This window comes from Pleurodeles waltl, chromosome 1_1, assembly GCF_031143425.1.
Source record: "Pleurodeles waltl isolate 20211129_DDA chromosome 1_1, aPleWal1.hap1.20221129, whole genome shotgun sequence".
Taxonomy (NCBI): domain Eukaryota; kingdom Metazoa; phylum Chordata; class Amphibia; order Caudata; family Salamandridae; genus Pleurodeles; species Pleurodeles waltl.
In genome coordinates this window covers 441,433,015-441,449,762 of record NC_090436.1, presented here as the reverse complement: position 1 = coordinate 441,449,762, position 16,748 = coordinate 441,433,015, and the positions used below count along the sequence as shown (strand labels likewise).

At 45.5% G+C, this 16,748-nt stretch overlaps 1 protein-coding gene across 1 annotated transcript in view; it reads left to right on the top strand.

Annotated features, from left to right (window-relative positions):
- The window catches only part of ANKRD34B (ankyrin repeat domain 34B), a 230,833-nt gene extending 215,552 nt beyond the window's left edge, over positions 1-15,281 (top strand). The window contains exon 2 of the mRNA XM_069224498.1: positions 10,600-15,281. Coding sequence (XP_069080599.1) covers positions 10,651-12,228 — 1,578 coding nt within the window. The 5' untranslated portion in view covers positions 10,600-10,650 and the 3' untranslated portion in view covers positions 12,229-15,281. The remainder of the gene's footprint in view (positions 1-10,599) is intronic.
- Positions 15,282-16,748: the final 1,467 nt, after the last annotated feature.

The window sequence follows — 16,748 nt, the reverse complement described above, 5'->3', positions numbered from 1 at the left end:
AAATACCACACGCATTGGGTGGGATATTGAAAGAAAAGAGTCGGGAAGACCTTAGGCCTTGTCCATCGAGTCTGCCGATATGTCATGGGCCAATGTCTGGGCGGGCTGTTGCTGCAAACAAAGTAGTCCTGGTGAGCCGTATAGTGCCAACCTCCAGCCTCGATCTCCCATTTCAGAGTCAGAGTCTGCCCAAGATCCTCAGCGGCACCACCACTGCGACTTCCAGCGGCAAACTGAGAGCCCACCCCCCCACCTCGGCACCGGATTAATTGTCAATGCCTGCTTTTACATTGCCTCCTCCCATGATGCCTACAGTGTATCAAAGAAAACAGTGTTAGAAATGAAATATGAATGGCCCATAAGCATGCTGGAAACATCAGCATGTAATTTAGATTTAAGGAGCGGAGTTTCGCTCTGATCTTGTCATTGGATTTCTGGACCAGCTGCACCTGGCGAGTATAGCCTCTGAAATTAATGATCCGTTGTGTGCCGTGAACTTGATTCCCGGCCTGGTGGACCTGCTGCAGGATGTGGTCCCTGTAGTTGAGTACTTTGGCAAAAACTGGGAGTGGTGGGGCCCGGGGGGGCGGCTTGGGCACCAAGGACCTATGCGCCCATTCGATCATGAAACAGGACAACAGCTGGTCGGAGGCCTCAAGGATGAAATCAAGTTTTTAAGAAATTGCTCTAGTGTCACCCCCACTGTGCCTTCTGCAAAGCCCACAAATCATAGGTGACAGCTCTGAGCACGATTCTCTGCATCCTCAGTCCATTCTTCCAGGCATTGCATTGTGCTCAACAACCTCAAGACCATGGCCTGCAGCTCACCCAAAGAGTCCTCCACCACTAAGACTTGTCCTACTGCCTCAGTCACCCTGTCTGCTACCCACGTAAATTCGGTCGCAACAGGGATACTTCCACCTCTACCTCACCAATCTTGGACTCTAGTGCCAACTTGGGCTCTTGGATAGCCAACAAGATAGCCCCAGAATCTTCTGCTGGGGAGGGAGGCCTGGGGGTGACTGCCAGGTCCTGGGCCCCACGTGTGACTTGTGAGGGGGCCAGGAAGCAGTCAATTTTGGATTGGATCTGGGCCCCAGCAGGTCAGCTGCACCCCCATGGTGAAAATGGCTCCTGCAGGTCTTGGACCAGTGATGGTGCACCAGCAGAATGTTTCACAAAAGAAAAGAGCTCAGGGCAAGGGCTGACTACAGTTCCAAGGCCCGACTGCACCACCAACTCCATCTGGGCAGCACATGCAGCAGGACCCTGCCCTTGCCACCCCATGCCAGCACTGTGTCCAGGTCGGGCCCCTTCAGGGCTACATGCACCCTGTGTTGGGGGGGGGAAGAAGCCCCCACCATCATTCAAGCTTGGACCCCCTGGAGTCAGAGATGGGTAGAAAGTAGGAAGACTTTCCACTTCACTACGGCAGTTCAGGGCATCTACTACAATCTATAACCCCCACACTGGATCAGGCACTCCGGTTGCCCCTAGCACCCTCCACTCACCTGCTGGGTCCCTAGGGCTGTCACCAGTCCATGAGTTGTGGGGGGAGAGAAGAGGGAGAAAACAAGAGAGCCTCACAGCTGAGCAGGCCACTCCTGCCCCTCTGGTCGTCTCCAGGAGTCCGGGCCCTCCTTCCCAGCTAACGTGGCCTGGCTCAAAGTCTACTGTGGTCTGCAAAGCGGGTCGGTCACCTAGATCTTAGGGCCCACAAGCCCTATTGATCTGCAGCTACAGGTGAAAACAGGCGGGGGGAGAAAGAGGGGTGGCTCACTCTGGTCCTGCACCCTGTCCAGTGGGCGGTGTCCTCTGTTGTGACATCAGGCTGCCTCCATGTTGGGGCCTTTGAACCCCAGCTGCTGCAGCTTCAAGTGCGGCAGGAACAGCTTCATGGGTGCTATTGCACACCACAAACTGAGCAGCACACCCAGGGGGGCTGTTGCTGCCACAGGGCCTGCCAGCACCAGGATGCCAAAGGAAATGGTGCAGCCAGTGGGAGCTCTAGCAGAGAGCGACTGCCATCTTCACCCATCAGGCCACATCCCTCCTCTGTTGGTACTTCTGACTTAGTTTATTTGACTTGAGCGTATTTTTTTTCGTGTGGATTCTTTCAGAGCACAGTTTGGCTTATCTGGTCTTTTCTCTGTTTCTTGTTCGAGGATGCACTCAGTTCAATATAACTTTGAGGTTCAATAGGAGACTTTTTCACACGGTGAGCTGTTGATTAAGCAAGATCTGTCCTTTTCCTTTTATTGTTTTGCGAAGTCACACAGTTTTCCATTTCGATCGAGGCACAGTTGAACATAGGTACCTGTTCACACGGTGATTTTTTGATTGAGCATAACCACAGCTTAAAGATAATGTTGGGAGGGCTCTACATATTGGTATGTATGGGTTTATCTCTGGCACAATTTGTTTTATGAGAACAAAACTCTGTTGCACTTAAAGATTGTAATTATAACCGCCCCAAAAGGCAGTGACTTGTGATTCTAATGTTAATTATTTTTGCTTGTCCGTTTTTATTGAGTACCTATTCCCTTCTTTAATCTGGTTATGCTCACTGTCTGTTCTGACCTTAAAAAAATATGTTTACCCATGAAAAACCATGTTAACCCACCCCTTTTATAAAATAAATTCCCTTTGTCAGTTTGGTAAGGTAATGATTTGGCCCTGAAGAAGCGACTTAGATGTTGTGAAACACGTGTTAGCCAGCTTTTTTCCGAAATAATAAAAGATTTGAATAAAAATCTCCTTGTGCACTATCACTTCGTCTTCAGGCCTCATACCAAGTCTGTTTTGTATCAAACGTATTTATGGGTTTTGTGGTGAGGTCAAAAAAGCACGTTGCAGACACGTTATGCCCTTATACATCTGCTTTATAAACAGATTTTCAAGAGGGGTGCTAGCCTACTAGCCAGTGTAGTATTCCTTTAGGAGCCGCCCAGTGTAAAAGTTGCGTAACACGGAAATAGTAATCCCCTCTACGCCCCCAGTCAGCTAAAATTATTTTCTAGTGGTGAGTGTACGTATGGAAAATAAGTCGCCTAATGGGGTTATTGCTGTTCCAAGCTCTAAATCTGGGTGCTGGTGGGAAGTCTGGATTATGTGTAAACGGAGTTAAGAGTGACGGGAAGGTGGTGGAACCTTTCTCTCTGGTGACCTGTTGCCAGTGACCCAGTAGTATTCGGGAGGAAGTTCTGAGAGTGGTGATCCCATGGCGCGTCCTTTGAGGGAGCCGTAGCCAGGAAATCTCTAACTCCCCCACCCATAAATGTCTTTGAATAGGGTTCGCAGAAGAGGTGGAACAGCAAAGGCGGAGAGTTTGGCCTTGAGGGTAGGAATGGAGGTGGTGGGAACATACTGAAAGAAAAGACTATTGTTTACATACTGTGCTGGTTTAAATTCACAATTAAAGCACACGCTTTGTAGAACAAGACCGGGAAGCCATCAGGTCTTGTTGTTTGTCATGTGGGTAGTCTTTTTATGGCTTTCTGCACTTGTTATATCCTCCTCAATAGAGGAACAATCCCCTCTTTCCACCCCTTCAGTGGTGTTGCGTGACTTGTTAGTAAAGATGCCTCCAGGTTTTTATACCTCTCAGCATCACCTACACACATTTTCACTCAACATCAATCACTCACATTAACACTTTTAATTCCGCCCGCCTATCACAACAACTGTAACCACGTGATAACCACCGAGAGCCACAGTTACTTACGTTTCCTTTCCTCATCTCCTCTCCTATTCCCTCCCTTCCTTTTCTTCCTCGTCCTTCTATCGCTGTTATCACTCTCTCCTGCTTCTCAGTTTGGATACTCTTAGCCATAGCATGTGGGTAGGTAAAAGGCTATTGATACTTTTCACATAGCCTATGTGTACACCATCACAACAGATATCTAACCCGCAAACTATTACTCAACATGGTATGGATTAATGCTACCCAAGCTCACGCCTGCCACAGATTAGCCTCGCCTGATCTCTAAGGTGGAGTCTCTGGACCCAAGCTCACGTCGACCACATCTTAGACTCGCCTCATCTCTGTAGTGCAGTCTCTGGACCCAAGCTCACGCCGGCCACAGCTTAGCCTCACCTCATCTCTTTAGTGCAGTTTCTGGACCCAGGCTCACACTGGCCACAGCATGGCATAGAGTTTCAGCTCTATGATGCATAATCTTGGCATCCGAGCTCAAGCAGGCCCCCGGATCTCACCAAAAGTCAGGTTTTTAACAAACCTGAGACTTGCCTTATCTCTACTGCACCACTTTTTGGAAAACACTACTACCCACTACACATCTTTCCCTGGTGCGCTACTTTGATGGGCAGGTGTTTTTCACACTCAGTTTGCACACTTATCCCTCCCTTTTCTACATTAGGTGTAGGTACTTCAGGTTTGAAATGGCCCACTATGTTTCTACAGTAACCTAGGAATGACCAGTGCTCTAGGAACACCGTGTTCCTGCCACTAGCCCAGAACTAGTATTGCACGAAGTGGCTCATGCTGGCCGATGTGGGTCATGCCGCCAGTTTCTTTTGTAGTTCTAAGTTCCTTCTGCAAGCACAAACGTCCAGTGATTGCGGTTCTGCAATCAGAATTTGGGAATTTAGATCTCATATATAATTTTGGAATCATACACTGAATATAGGCGCACGGGAAAGGTAGTAAATCGGACCAGCAGAAGGCATATTATGGCCCATATTAGGCACTTTGGGGGTTATTCTAACTTTGGAGGAGTGTTAATCCGTCCCAAAAGTGACGGTAAAGTGACGGATATACCACCAGCCGTATTACGAGTTCCATAGGATATAATGGACTCATAATACGGCTGGTGGTAAATCCGTCACTTTTCCGTCACTTTTGGGACGGATTAACACCTCCTCCAAAGTTAGAATAACCCCCTTTGTTTGTGGTTTGTTAATTGTATTTTACTAAACCATGCTATGAAGGGTTAGTTATGAGGCACTGTGGTATATTGCAATTTAATTTATTTATTTCATTGTCTCCCTCGCTAGATTGAATACATGTGACAGAAAGAAAGGGAGGTTTTTCTAAAAAATATTTACTCGTTAATGAAATCGCATCATATTCTGATTATATGAGCAACTCCCAACCTTACACCTGTAGTATCGCGCCCATAGAATAACAGGACTGCGGGCGCGACGAACAGCAGCAGTGCTGTAGGGGTGTTGCCACGGCAACCCCTACGGATGTATGTGTTTTGGTTAAGCCCTAGCTCACGTGAGCTAGGGATAATAAAGTGTTGGCAGTGACGTCGGAGAGCCGGGAACGAAGGCTGCGACGGAGACGGCTCTCTCCGTAACTGCGCAGCAACCAATCTCACACCGGTGTACCGAATGTTATTTACAGCGCGCGGCGCCGGTGCAAAAGACATTACACTGGCGACGAGGACGGGCCCCACCCACCTGTGCAAAGAGGTTAAGCACGGTGCTCGTGCCTCGACCACACCCACGTGGCGAGGCGGCCGTGCAGGGAAACAAGACACCAGTCGGACACCCCAGCAAAAGAAGACCTCAACATACACAAAGCACACCTGCCGGTAAGATCGCCGGCCCTCTGAATCAGGCCACACCCCCCCCCCCCAAAAAAATGAGCAAATAAACCACACAGTGACGGGCAAAGCTGTATGTGCCTCGCCCAAAAGCAGTATTTAAAGGCACAGAAAATTAAGAGACAGTAAAGTAGTTAAAAAAACAACAACAAAAACAAGACACAGCAAACACAGTTTCAGCTGTACTCACCACAACCTAAGGAGAGAGAAAAAATGAATACAGTACCCCCCATTGAGACATTCATAGTGGAAGGTGCCCCATCCACACAGGCGGCACGATGGAATTAATGGGTGGAACGTCTCATGTTCTATTTCAAAGCCACAAAAACGGACAATGAGCAAAAACGAGCAATGGTGGTACACCTAGGAGGGAAAGACATATACCGCATAGCAAAAACAATAAATGAAGCAGAACCAAAGACGCATCTCACACTTATTCCACCGCTCCGAACGCACTTTTTGTCCCTTGGTCAATGTAGACTATGAAAGATTCATCTTTCGACAAGCTCGACAGTCTGCTGATGAGTCCATTGATATGTTCTATTTGAGACTGAAAGAACTTGCGGCCACATGCGCATTCCACAATGAGAATGATTAAATTAGAGGTCAAATCATACAGGGATGTGCGTCCTCCAAATTAAGAGAACGGATCCTTGAAGAGTCAGGGCGACCCTTACAAGACATTCTCACAATGGGGAGAACCAAAGAGCTATCAAAGGCAAGAGCGTCCCACATGGAAGCAGCTCTTCAGAACCCAATCAAGATGGAGCAGGTAGCAGCAGTAATAGGAACGTCCTCCAGGCCAAAGACACAAAAGACACTACCGTCGACCAAAACATGTGGAAGGTGCGGAGGGACAAACCACCCCCTTATCAACTGCCCTGCCAAAGGAAAGAAGTGTGTAGGATGTGGAAAATGTAATCATTTCGTCAAAGTATGTAGAACGACGAGGGGCACAAATACTCAAACCACAGTAAACACAGCTGTAGAGACACAATCCAGAGGCAGTGACATGGATGACGATGAGGAAGGAGTACAAATAGTCCACTCAATCTTCAACATTAGTACGGCCACAAGTCGGAAGAGGAAACTGCCCAAGTGTCAAATACAAGTAGCTGGATGCCCAGTGCACGCCATAATAGACACTGGAGCGTCCATTAACATCATGGCACAAGCGACGTACCAGAAGCTAAACCCAATTCCACCCCTCATACCAACACAGGTCAGAGTATTTGCATATGGTCAAGTGCGACCGCTGACGATGAAGGGAAGGTTTCGTGCTATGGTATCTCATGGATCTCAAGAAATCGAAGCCTACATCTATGTAGCAGAGGAAGGACAGCGAACGCTACTAGGATGCCACACTGCAGAAGCCCTATGCATCGTCACCTTCACTTTTGAGGTATATATGGAGTCCCTGAGTGACATATTAGAGTCCTATGCTCATGTTTTTGAAGGCATAGGGTGTCTAAGAAAAAGAAATCACGCTACACATCAACAAGTCGGTTCAAATCATAGCTTTAAGACACAGAAGGATAGCGTTTCACTTACGCCTCCTAGTGGAGAAGGAACTATGCAAGTTAGAATCGGCAGGAGTCATACAGAAAGTGGAGGGCCCGACACCCTGGGTATCTCCGATTGTAGTAGCCAAAAAATCCTAAACAACCTGGAGAGGTCAGAATCTGTGTTGATATGAGACTGCCAAATGTAACCATAAAAAGAGAACGGCACATTACACCAACCATCGATGACCTAATAGGAGAACTCAGTGAAGTCAGATGGTTCTCGAAGCTGGACCTCAGATCAGGGTACCATCAACTAGTTCTAGCAGAAGAGTCCAGGTATATCACAACATTCTCTACCCATATTGGACTCCGCCGCTACAAGAGGCTAAACTTCGGAATTTCAAGTGCAGCTGAAGTTTCCCAAAACACAATAAGAGAGTTGCTAATAGACTTGAAAGGTGTTATAAATGTCAGTGATGACATTCTCATATTTGCAAAAACCATCCAGGAACACCATGACATTCTCAAAAGAGTTCTCCAGCAGATCCATGAGTCGGGACTTACCCTCCATAGAGAAAAATGTGAGTTTCTCAAAGAAACGATACAATTCTTTGGATACACCTTATCGTCACGAGGCGTTGCCCCTGACCCGGAAAAGGTGATAGACATCAAAAATGCCAAACCCCCTACGACCGTAACTGGAGTCCGAAGTTTTCTAGGCATGGTGAACTACTGTGGCCGTTTTATAAAGAACCTCACGTCACTGACTCAACCATTGAGAGATCTCACGAAAACGGCATCAACATGGTCTTGGGGTCCTGAACATGAACGTGCTTTCCAAGCAACAAAAGAAGCGTTGTCGGACGACACCATCCTGCAATATTTTGATCCCTGGCGAGAAACATCCATCGTAGTGGATGCCAGCCCAACAGGGCTAGGAGCCGTCCTCCTTCAGAAAGTCAATGAGGAAGATTGGGCCCCGGTGGCATATGCGAGCCGCTCACTAACTGAGACAGAGAGAAGATATTCTCAGATTGAGCGAGAAGCAATTGCAATCCATTGGGGATGTAAACACTTCCACCTATATGTTTACAGACACCCATTCACTGTCACCACAGATCACAAACCCTTAATACCCCTCTTCCAAGGCACAGCATCCAAGCCACCTCCACGCATTGAGAAGTGGATGCTTCAATTGCAGGAATACAATTGTAAAGTGGAGTATCGTCCAGGATCAAATAACCCAGCAGACTACCTCTCAAGGCACTCCAGACCCGCCACTCAGCGAGAAGAATGCGAAGCTCGTCAGACCGAAGAATACGTCAAATGTGTAGCCGAGAGATCACGACCACTACCTATCACGATGGACACGATAAGACAAGCCACGGAATCAGACGACAACCTCCAAAGAGCCATTCAGCTGATACAGAACAATAACTGGCACACTGGACAGAAACAGTGGAAGTCCCTAACCCCGGAATAGAGGATGGTTATGGAAGGACTACACTGGGTGAGGCAAGAACTAACGGTCAGTGAAGACGGATGTCTCCTCCCCCGAGATCACAGACTCGTGATCCCATCCAGCCTCACGAGAAGAGTTGTTCAGCTAGCACATGCTGGTCACCAAGGGATGGTGAAGACGAAGAACAGATTGAGAACCAAGGTGTGGTTCCCACAGATGGACGAAAGGGTAGAGGAGTTGATACGGTCGTGCCATTGGTACCAAACGACTGGAACTCCCAACACCCCAGTCCCTATTGAGACTGAGGAACGACCCCCCAAACCGTGAGTGTCAACGAGCCTTGACTTTGGGAGCTTGCCCAATGGAGATCATCTGATGGTCATGATTGATGATTACTCTCGGTACCCTGAGGTAGAAATAGTTAGAACCCTGACAACGTCTGAAATCATATCAAAGATGGAAAAAATATTTGCATCCCATGGACTAGTGCAAGTGGTCAAGACTGACAATGGACCACCATTTCGTGGGAGTGAGTTCGGAGAATACCTACAGTCCCTGGGCATTAAGCACAGAAAGATAACTCCTCGCTGGCCTCAAGCTAACGGGGAAGTAGAAAGGTTTATGAGGACACTAAATAAAGTGGTTCGGATTGCGATGGCTAAGAATGAAGCAATAGAGAGAGCTATTTATTCTTTCCTCCGTGATTACCGTCTGACGCCACACTCTACCACTGGAGTAGCTCCTGGCCATCTATCGATGGGGCGAATAGTGACTGATGTCATACCCCATCATGAGTCCTGGAAGCCCAGCCCCATAAATGAAAGAAAAGAATATGCCAAGAGAAAAAACTCAAATGATGGAACGAGCAGGTGCAGGAGAGCGCGTCATTCGGACATACAAGAAGGAGATGCCGTGCTCATAAAGGACCGATTCCCTGGAAGCAAGTTTCGTCTCCCGTTCGAAGACAAGCCGTGGATAGTCACCAGCCGTCAAGGATCGATGATTGTGGCAAAGCAAGGCCCTGAGCAGGTAGCGCGAAATGTATCCTGGCTTAAGAGATTCCATGCTCCATCCGAAGTCCCCAGTGCCAGTCCAGGACATGGCCCTTCAACAACCGAAATGGATGAGACTGAAGAGGATGAAGAACTAGAGCACCGTTTGAGTGATCCTGCTCCTGAGAAGACTGAACGTGCATGTGTCAGACAAGACCAGGACTCTGGCACTAATCCAAGAGACCCCGTTTCACGAGAAGGGAGAGATCTCCGGTCGAGATATCACATGAGAAGTAATCCTGCGCCCTCTACGATGCTGCGTGACTTCCTAGTATAATTCAATGGAGCTAAGTTGTTAATTAACATTGTTCTACCGTCATGGTGTTATGTTTGATTTGTTTGTTGTTAACTTTTGGGAGGGATGTAGTATTGCGCCCGTGGAATAACAGGACTGCGGGCGCGACCAACAGCAGCAGTGCTGTAGGGGTGTTGCCACGGCAACCCCTGCGGATGTATGTATTTTGGTTAAACCCTAGCTCACGTGAGCTAGGGATAATAAAGTGTTGGCAGTGACGTCGGAGAGCCGGGAACGAAGGCTGCGACGGAGACGGCTCTATCCGTAACTGCGCAGCAACCAATCTCACACCGGTGTACCGCGTGTTATTTACAGCGCACAGCGCCGGTGCAAAAGACATTACTGCACCCACCACAGCAAAACTCCCGCCTTTCCACAAAGTAGCCCCCACGTGCATTATATTTGTTCTTTATTTGGTGAAATGGGTGTTTTTTTAAATAATTTTTATTTTGACCAGGCAATGAGTACAAGTACCAAGCATGTGTGTAATTGTTTCTTAGCTCCTCAGGTGTCGAAGGTGAACAATGTACTGAAAGCAGAGACAGAATTGACGTATTGGCGCTTTCCTTGTTAGGAATGTCTTAATATATTTACATATATAATGAAATCGTGAATATTAAATACTTTTTTTATAAGCCAGATAATTAACTTTTTGGTTATCACAGCGACAGGGTTCTAATCAATGCTTTTACCTTGTATCTCTCTTAATTAGGTGCTGCTTTCTGAAGTCCCGGGAAGGCCAGTATCAAAAAGAGACCTGAAGATGGATGAGGCGATGGAAATCACAACCGAAGGAAACTCGCTCATTAAAGCGGTGTATCAGAGCAGGCTCCGTCTCACGCGTCTGCTGCTCGAAGGTGGGGCCTACATCAACGAGAGCAACGACCGAGGCGAAACGCCATTAATGATCGCCTGCAAAACAAAGCACGTGGACACACAGAGCGTCAGCAAAGTCAAAATGATAAAATATCTACTGGAAAATAAAGCTGACCCGAACATTCAAGACAAATTTGGAAAGACGGCTCTGATGCATGCATGCATAGAAAAGGCTGGCTCAGAGGCTGTCTCTCTGTTATTGAAAAGTGGAGCGGACCCCAGTCTACAGGACCGTTCAGGCTTCTCTGCGCTTGTTTATGCAGTCAATTCAGAAGACAAGGAGACCCTTAAGGTTCTTCTCAATGCTTGCAAGGCAAGGGGAAAGGAAGTAATTATCATCACAACAGACAAGTCTCCTTCCGGGCGGCAGACAACCAAGCAGTACTTGAATGTTCCACCTTCCCCAGACATGGAGGGGTGCCACTCCCCTGGGCCCTGCACTTCACCCTCTGAAATAGAGCTCAAAACATCTCCTTCTCCCAGTTCAAATACGTCTGCGAATGAAAACGAGCTCTTCAGCTTTAAGGACATAGCTGGAGATCTTCTCGGTGACAGCAAAGGTTCTTCGGAGCCAGGATCTCCTACTAGAAGGCTCGCCCCCGCACACGTGGGTGCCAGGTTTCCCCAGTTGCAGCGTTTACACTCCGAGCCTTGGCTCAAAATCCCTTCTTCACTGCTCCACCAGCACAAAGTCCTCTCTCTGCAGGAGGAACTCCAGGACATTACCCCGGAGGAAGAACTGTCTCTCAGAATGAATGGCCTCGCCTTTTCAAAGCGATACTTCACTCGACACCAAAGTATTGATGTAAAAGACACAGCTCACTTGTTGAAAACTTTTGATCATGCTGGTCCACGAAAGCTGTCATATGACGAGATACATTCACATTCACTGGATTTGGATAGCAACCAGAACAAAAATGAAATCCCTGTAGACCAGGACCCAGACTCAATGCATGCCATGGCTGTGTCAAGCCTGAGTAGTATTGTTCAGAGGAGGCGGCTGGGAGCCAATCACTACAGTTCGGATTCCCAGCTGACCTCCTCCAGGGCTCCTACAGCCACAGAAGATAGCAAATCACTTTTAGAAAAGAAAAAGATGCTTTCTCCTCCTTCTCTGCTCTCAAATTCCAGAGAATCACTGGAAAACTTACCCCTGAGCTCTTTAGGAAGACGAAACCCTGCTGTTCTCGAAAGAAGGGGCTCTGGGGCCCTGCTTTTAGATCACATCGCTCACACCAGACCAGGGTTCCTTCCTCCACTGAATGTAAATCCTTACCCACCCATCCCAGATATCAGTGTCCACAACAAGATGACTGGTATCATTTCCAGTGGTCCAAAACCCTTTATGCCAACAGCGCCTGCATTTCCAAAAGAGTTCAAGAGCAAGAAGATGCTACTTAGGAGGCACTCAATGCATACTGAACAAATTAAGCAGGTGGCAAATTTTGAAGAGACTATTGGTTGATGAATAGGAGACCTGCTAAGCACAACTAAAAAAATAACAGAGATGTGCGCAAAGCCTTCTCCCTCTTTTCTCTGTGCGCCTGTGTACAATTAGTGCACTTTACTGGCAGGCATAAAAGAAAGTGGAAGTCGGCTGAAGTGGTGGTGTCCATGCCAGTGCATACGCACTGTCTGCATATATTCGCAATGGGGCCTACCAGCCACACATAAAAAGCAGCCTATAAGCAGCCATGGCAAACAACTAAGGCAGATGATGTCTAACTTCCATTTCGTTTGACTGTCTTGATTTAAATACTGTGTATTTACAACTACGGTGTAATGTATTTAAAAAAGATAGTAATATATTTACAGATTTGTAAACACAGTGATTTCAAAAACCTTGAATTGTGTATAATATCGTTACACATTATTTGCGTTGTAGGGATTATGCTTCATGATGGATATGTAATATTTTTCCAAATTCTTCTCAAAATCTTTTAATCAATGGTGACATATCTGCAGAAGAACCTCGTCACATCTAAACATGACCTGTAACTGGCATCCCACGGAAACACAGGCACCAATAAGAATATTTCTTCTCGTTCCAATTCTACCTGTGTCCAAACCATGAGATTAGTATACCCAGGCAGCAGAGATGTACAGCTGGGGAATACTTTTAAGACATTTATGAAGCGAGCGAGGATGCCTTACAAGCTAACAAAGGTGGCCTTGGTAAAGCAAACTGTCTGAAGTGGTTGTTCCTTCATGTTATTCCCTTTCAAGTGAGATGTCTCCTTGCAGAGTGGGCACAGTCTTATCTTCCCTACTCCTTTCCTGAAAGGTGCAAAGGCCAATGAAGATGAAGCCAACCAGAACTCAGCCTGGCCTCATCATGGCGTGGTGCTTTTCCTGCACCATGACAATATTGTTGCTAAGTGTTTATTTGTAAGAACGGAATGAGTTTACTCTTTTGACATTAATTTACACGTTTCTTCAAGCAGAACTAAAAAAGTGGGTATTTGTTTCCACTCACCTACTCAAAGAGTAAGTGTGAAATTCTATTACAGCAGTGGCACTGGATACTACTCAATCCACACATTATCCTTTGCCGCACAATGCTTTGGCACAGTTTGTTCATGTAAAACAGACATTCGTTTCCAAGGTGTAATGTGAACTCTAACTCTTTCCAAGGGTCTAGTTGAACATGTTCCACAAAGTCAAGACCTTCGAATGAATTTGCAACTCTCAACACTGGTTTGCGAACTGTCCTTCAGATGTTTGATAAGATGAATGATACAGGCATTCCATTTTTTTCAAGGGGAAGCAACATGCACATCCTGAACTTTCTTGCAGACCACCTGCTGGTGTCTTTTTGAATTTCATTATATATTTCTTCTGCTTGATATTCTTGATATTCACTGTGACAGACTGAGCTAGAGATGTTTACAGACTGTATTCTGTGGAAACTGTATTAGGAGTTTTGTAGATGCAAATACGTCAACAAATTTATTGAGTGCTGTGCTTCTGTAATCTAAGAGACACACTGTTCCTCTGAGTATTCTAATTTTGGAAGATCAGACGCCCTCACCGCTGCCTTAGCCAGGCAAATTTATTGATAATCATGAAGTAATCTGGTCTTTACGACTGAGCTCTACTTTTGTGGCATTCTGCATGATGCCCTTTATTTAGTAGTCATAAACGAATACAAACTTTTGTCCTTGCGCCTTTGTGCGACACAACAATGGTGCACTGGACCTTCTTGCTCATTACCAAAATATTGCTAGAATAGCCACACCTACTCTAATTTCCACTGTGAACAATGATAAATACTCATTATTTCGATGTCAAGATGGCTTTTAATGTGACCTTATCTAGTTATCTATTTGTTGGATCTTGAGAGATCAGTACTTGTTTAGCAGCAAACAGAATATCTCAGCACTTGTTCTTTACATGATAATTATGAAAAGCTACAGATTATATTTCGTATTTATTATCTATATTGATTAGCTATTTGTGTATCTGAAGAGGAATAGTTATAACATGTTTAATATATGCTACACGTTTCCATTCATAGTATCAAGCTTGGAACAGAAGTTCTGGGAGATTGCCTTACCAGGGAACTCTAGGGAGCCAGAGCTCGAGCAGTAATCAGACAACAGCTGTCTTCAGTTTGGTCTTTTCTCTCTTGCTAAAGTTCCCTCTGGCAAGAGCCACCAGGTCTACTCCTAGGTAGACGTTCAATAAAGCTGGGCCCGGGTGTCAAATCCCAAAGTGGACATCATCAAGGCCCGTTGTGGCGAGAAATCTGGGCTCTCTTAAGAAGTTTTATAATTATAACATACTCATTTATATGTATCTCTTTTTCATTAATTTGTACCAACATGGTACATATACTAAAATGAGTATGTATGTATAACAACACAAACACATACGATTACTAATTTAATAGAGAAACAATATTGCTTGGTAAAACCTAATCACATTGTTGAGTTTTGTTCCTAAAATGTTTGTAAATTACACACATTGTCTTTAATCCATGCTTTTTTCTTTGTGTTTGGACACCCAAGTATTCTTCTCCCTTAAATATTCAGTATGAAATTATCTGAATGAGTGTGAGAACTGCCTCAACACAAATTGCGATTTCTGCTATGTTTTTTGTGCTGCTTAACTAAAGACCTGGCCCATGGTTCAACGAGTTTTACACTTGAACATCTGGATGCTCTTGAAAGAATCAGCACTTGAGAAGAACAGCTATCTGGAAACACAACTCCAGGGGGCAGCTGTAGTCAAGTGAGCATGGATTTATTTGATATCACAGAGTAGAATACAATATGCCTACCTGGTTGGCCATATGATTGATGTGCATCTTGAGAACAGACCCTGTCATGAACTCTGAAAAGTAATTTAATAGTGTTATGCTAACAGTAATTTACAGGAGACATATTGATGGGTATTTTTGATAATCAGATGCATATAGTCAAGAGAAGAGGTATGCCAAGAAAGACATTGTTTCAGTTGTTCTGGTGAAGCGAATGAAAGGTAAGATGTTGTTATAATTAAATTATAAGAAGCGATAACAGTTCTGTGTCACCATTCTTTTGTAATTGTTTAGCACCCTGTACACTTTCTAATATGGCCTCACTGATGTTTACTTGCATTGGCTAAATAAGCATAAAAATCGTTTAGTTATTGTGCAGTTTCTCACTGCTGTTGTGGGAGCAGAGGTGCATCCTGGCACACTCCAAACCTCGCCTTTCGCCAGTGATGGCCTCAGCCCGCAATCAACAGTAGTGCTAAAAACATATTACACTATGCATCTGCATATAGACAGTACATTCTATGAAACCATGTATTATATTTATATTATATTTATAGAACCAGAACTCCAAAAACAAAAACAGTAATGCTGACCAGAGGCTAATGATGCATAGTGTATTCATATTTTTAGGCTATCCTGTTTTAGGTCTAAACATATAATAACTGATAAAACACCACTCAAAAGGACACAGCCCATGACCACGTAAACATGTAAACACTGATTAAAAGAAAAGTGAGTGATAATGAGTTATTTTTATTTATTTACAAAGGGGTCAACAAACTATAACTTTGTTATACAAGGTAGCAGCAAGAAAGACTGGTCTAAGACTATTCTGCTTGAGTTTTGATGTTTAGGTATGTCATTAAAATATTGTATCTTCTTCCTCTTCTTCCAGCTAGATTTGTGTGCTTAGATGAAGAGTGCAAGGTTTAGAAGCATGTTTTAGGTCTGACACTAATAATTTTATACACTGTAGCTAATTGGGTAATATTAGAATCCCATTTGATCGTTCGGTAGTGTTTCATTCTTTCACTGGTGAAATGACTGGCTCATAAAGAATATTGGCCTCTTGGCAATATGTACTATCACATTTACCCATGGACATAGAATCAGTAAAACCTTATGATAAGTCAGCCCCCTTTTCTAACAAGTCAGTATTGATAACAGATCACTTACCAAACACCACAGGTTTTAAACATTCAGTGCAATGTGTAGTGAGAGGTATTGCATAAGATCACTCCGTTTCATCTGGTGTGCAAACACGTGTCCCCCTCCAGCGTACATACACTGTGGTAAGCCACCACCAAAGCGCACTTGTGCCTGGAGTTAGTAGGCTGTGGCTTCTCACTGCCAGCTGTTGACCTCTTGCCATTTTCGTTGTTCATAGCCAGAGTGCCAATTATCCAATGCACCCCACGCTCCTCCGCTCCTCTGCCTTATGCACCCCAGGGTGGTTCGGAGCCTGCGTTTTGCGATCTTCAGCAACCTTTGGACTTTCTGCTGAGGGGTGTGTTGCAGCGCTAGCAACACTAGCAGGAGGCTTGGGGGAGTGGCAGGGAAGTGGTTGGGTGCCACAGAATACATTGATATGCTGGTGCTCTGGATTGGCCGAATCGGGGGTGGGGAAACAAGAGTGTGGTGCAGTCTTGGTGTCAGTATTGCTGGTTCCCAGCCATTTCTCTTCCGTATGGCAGCCTCCAGTATGGTTTGCAGCCGCGGGTGTT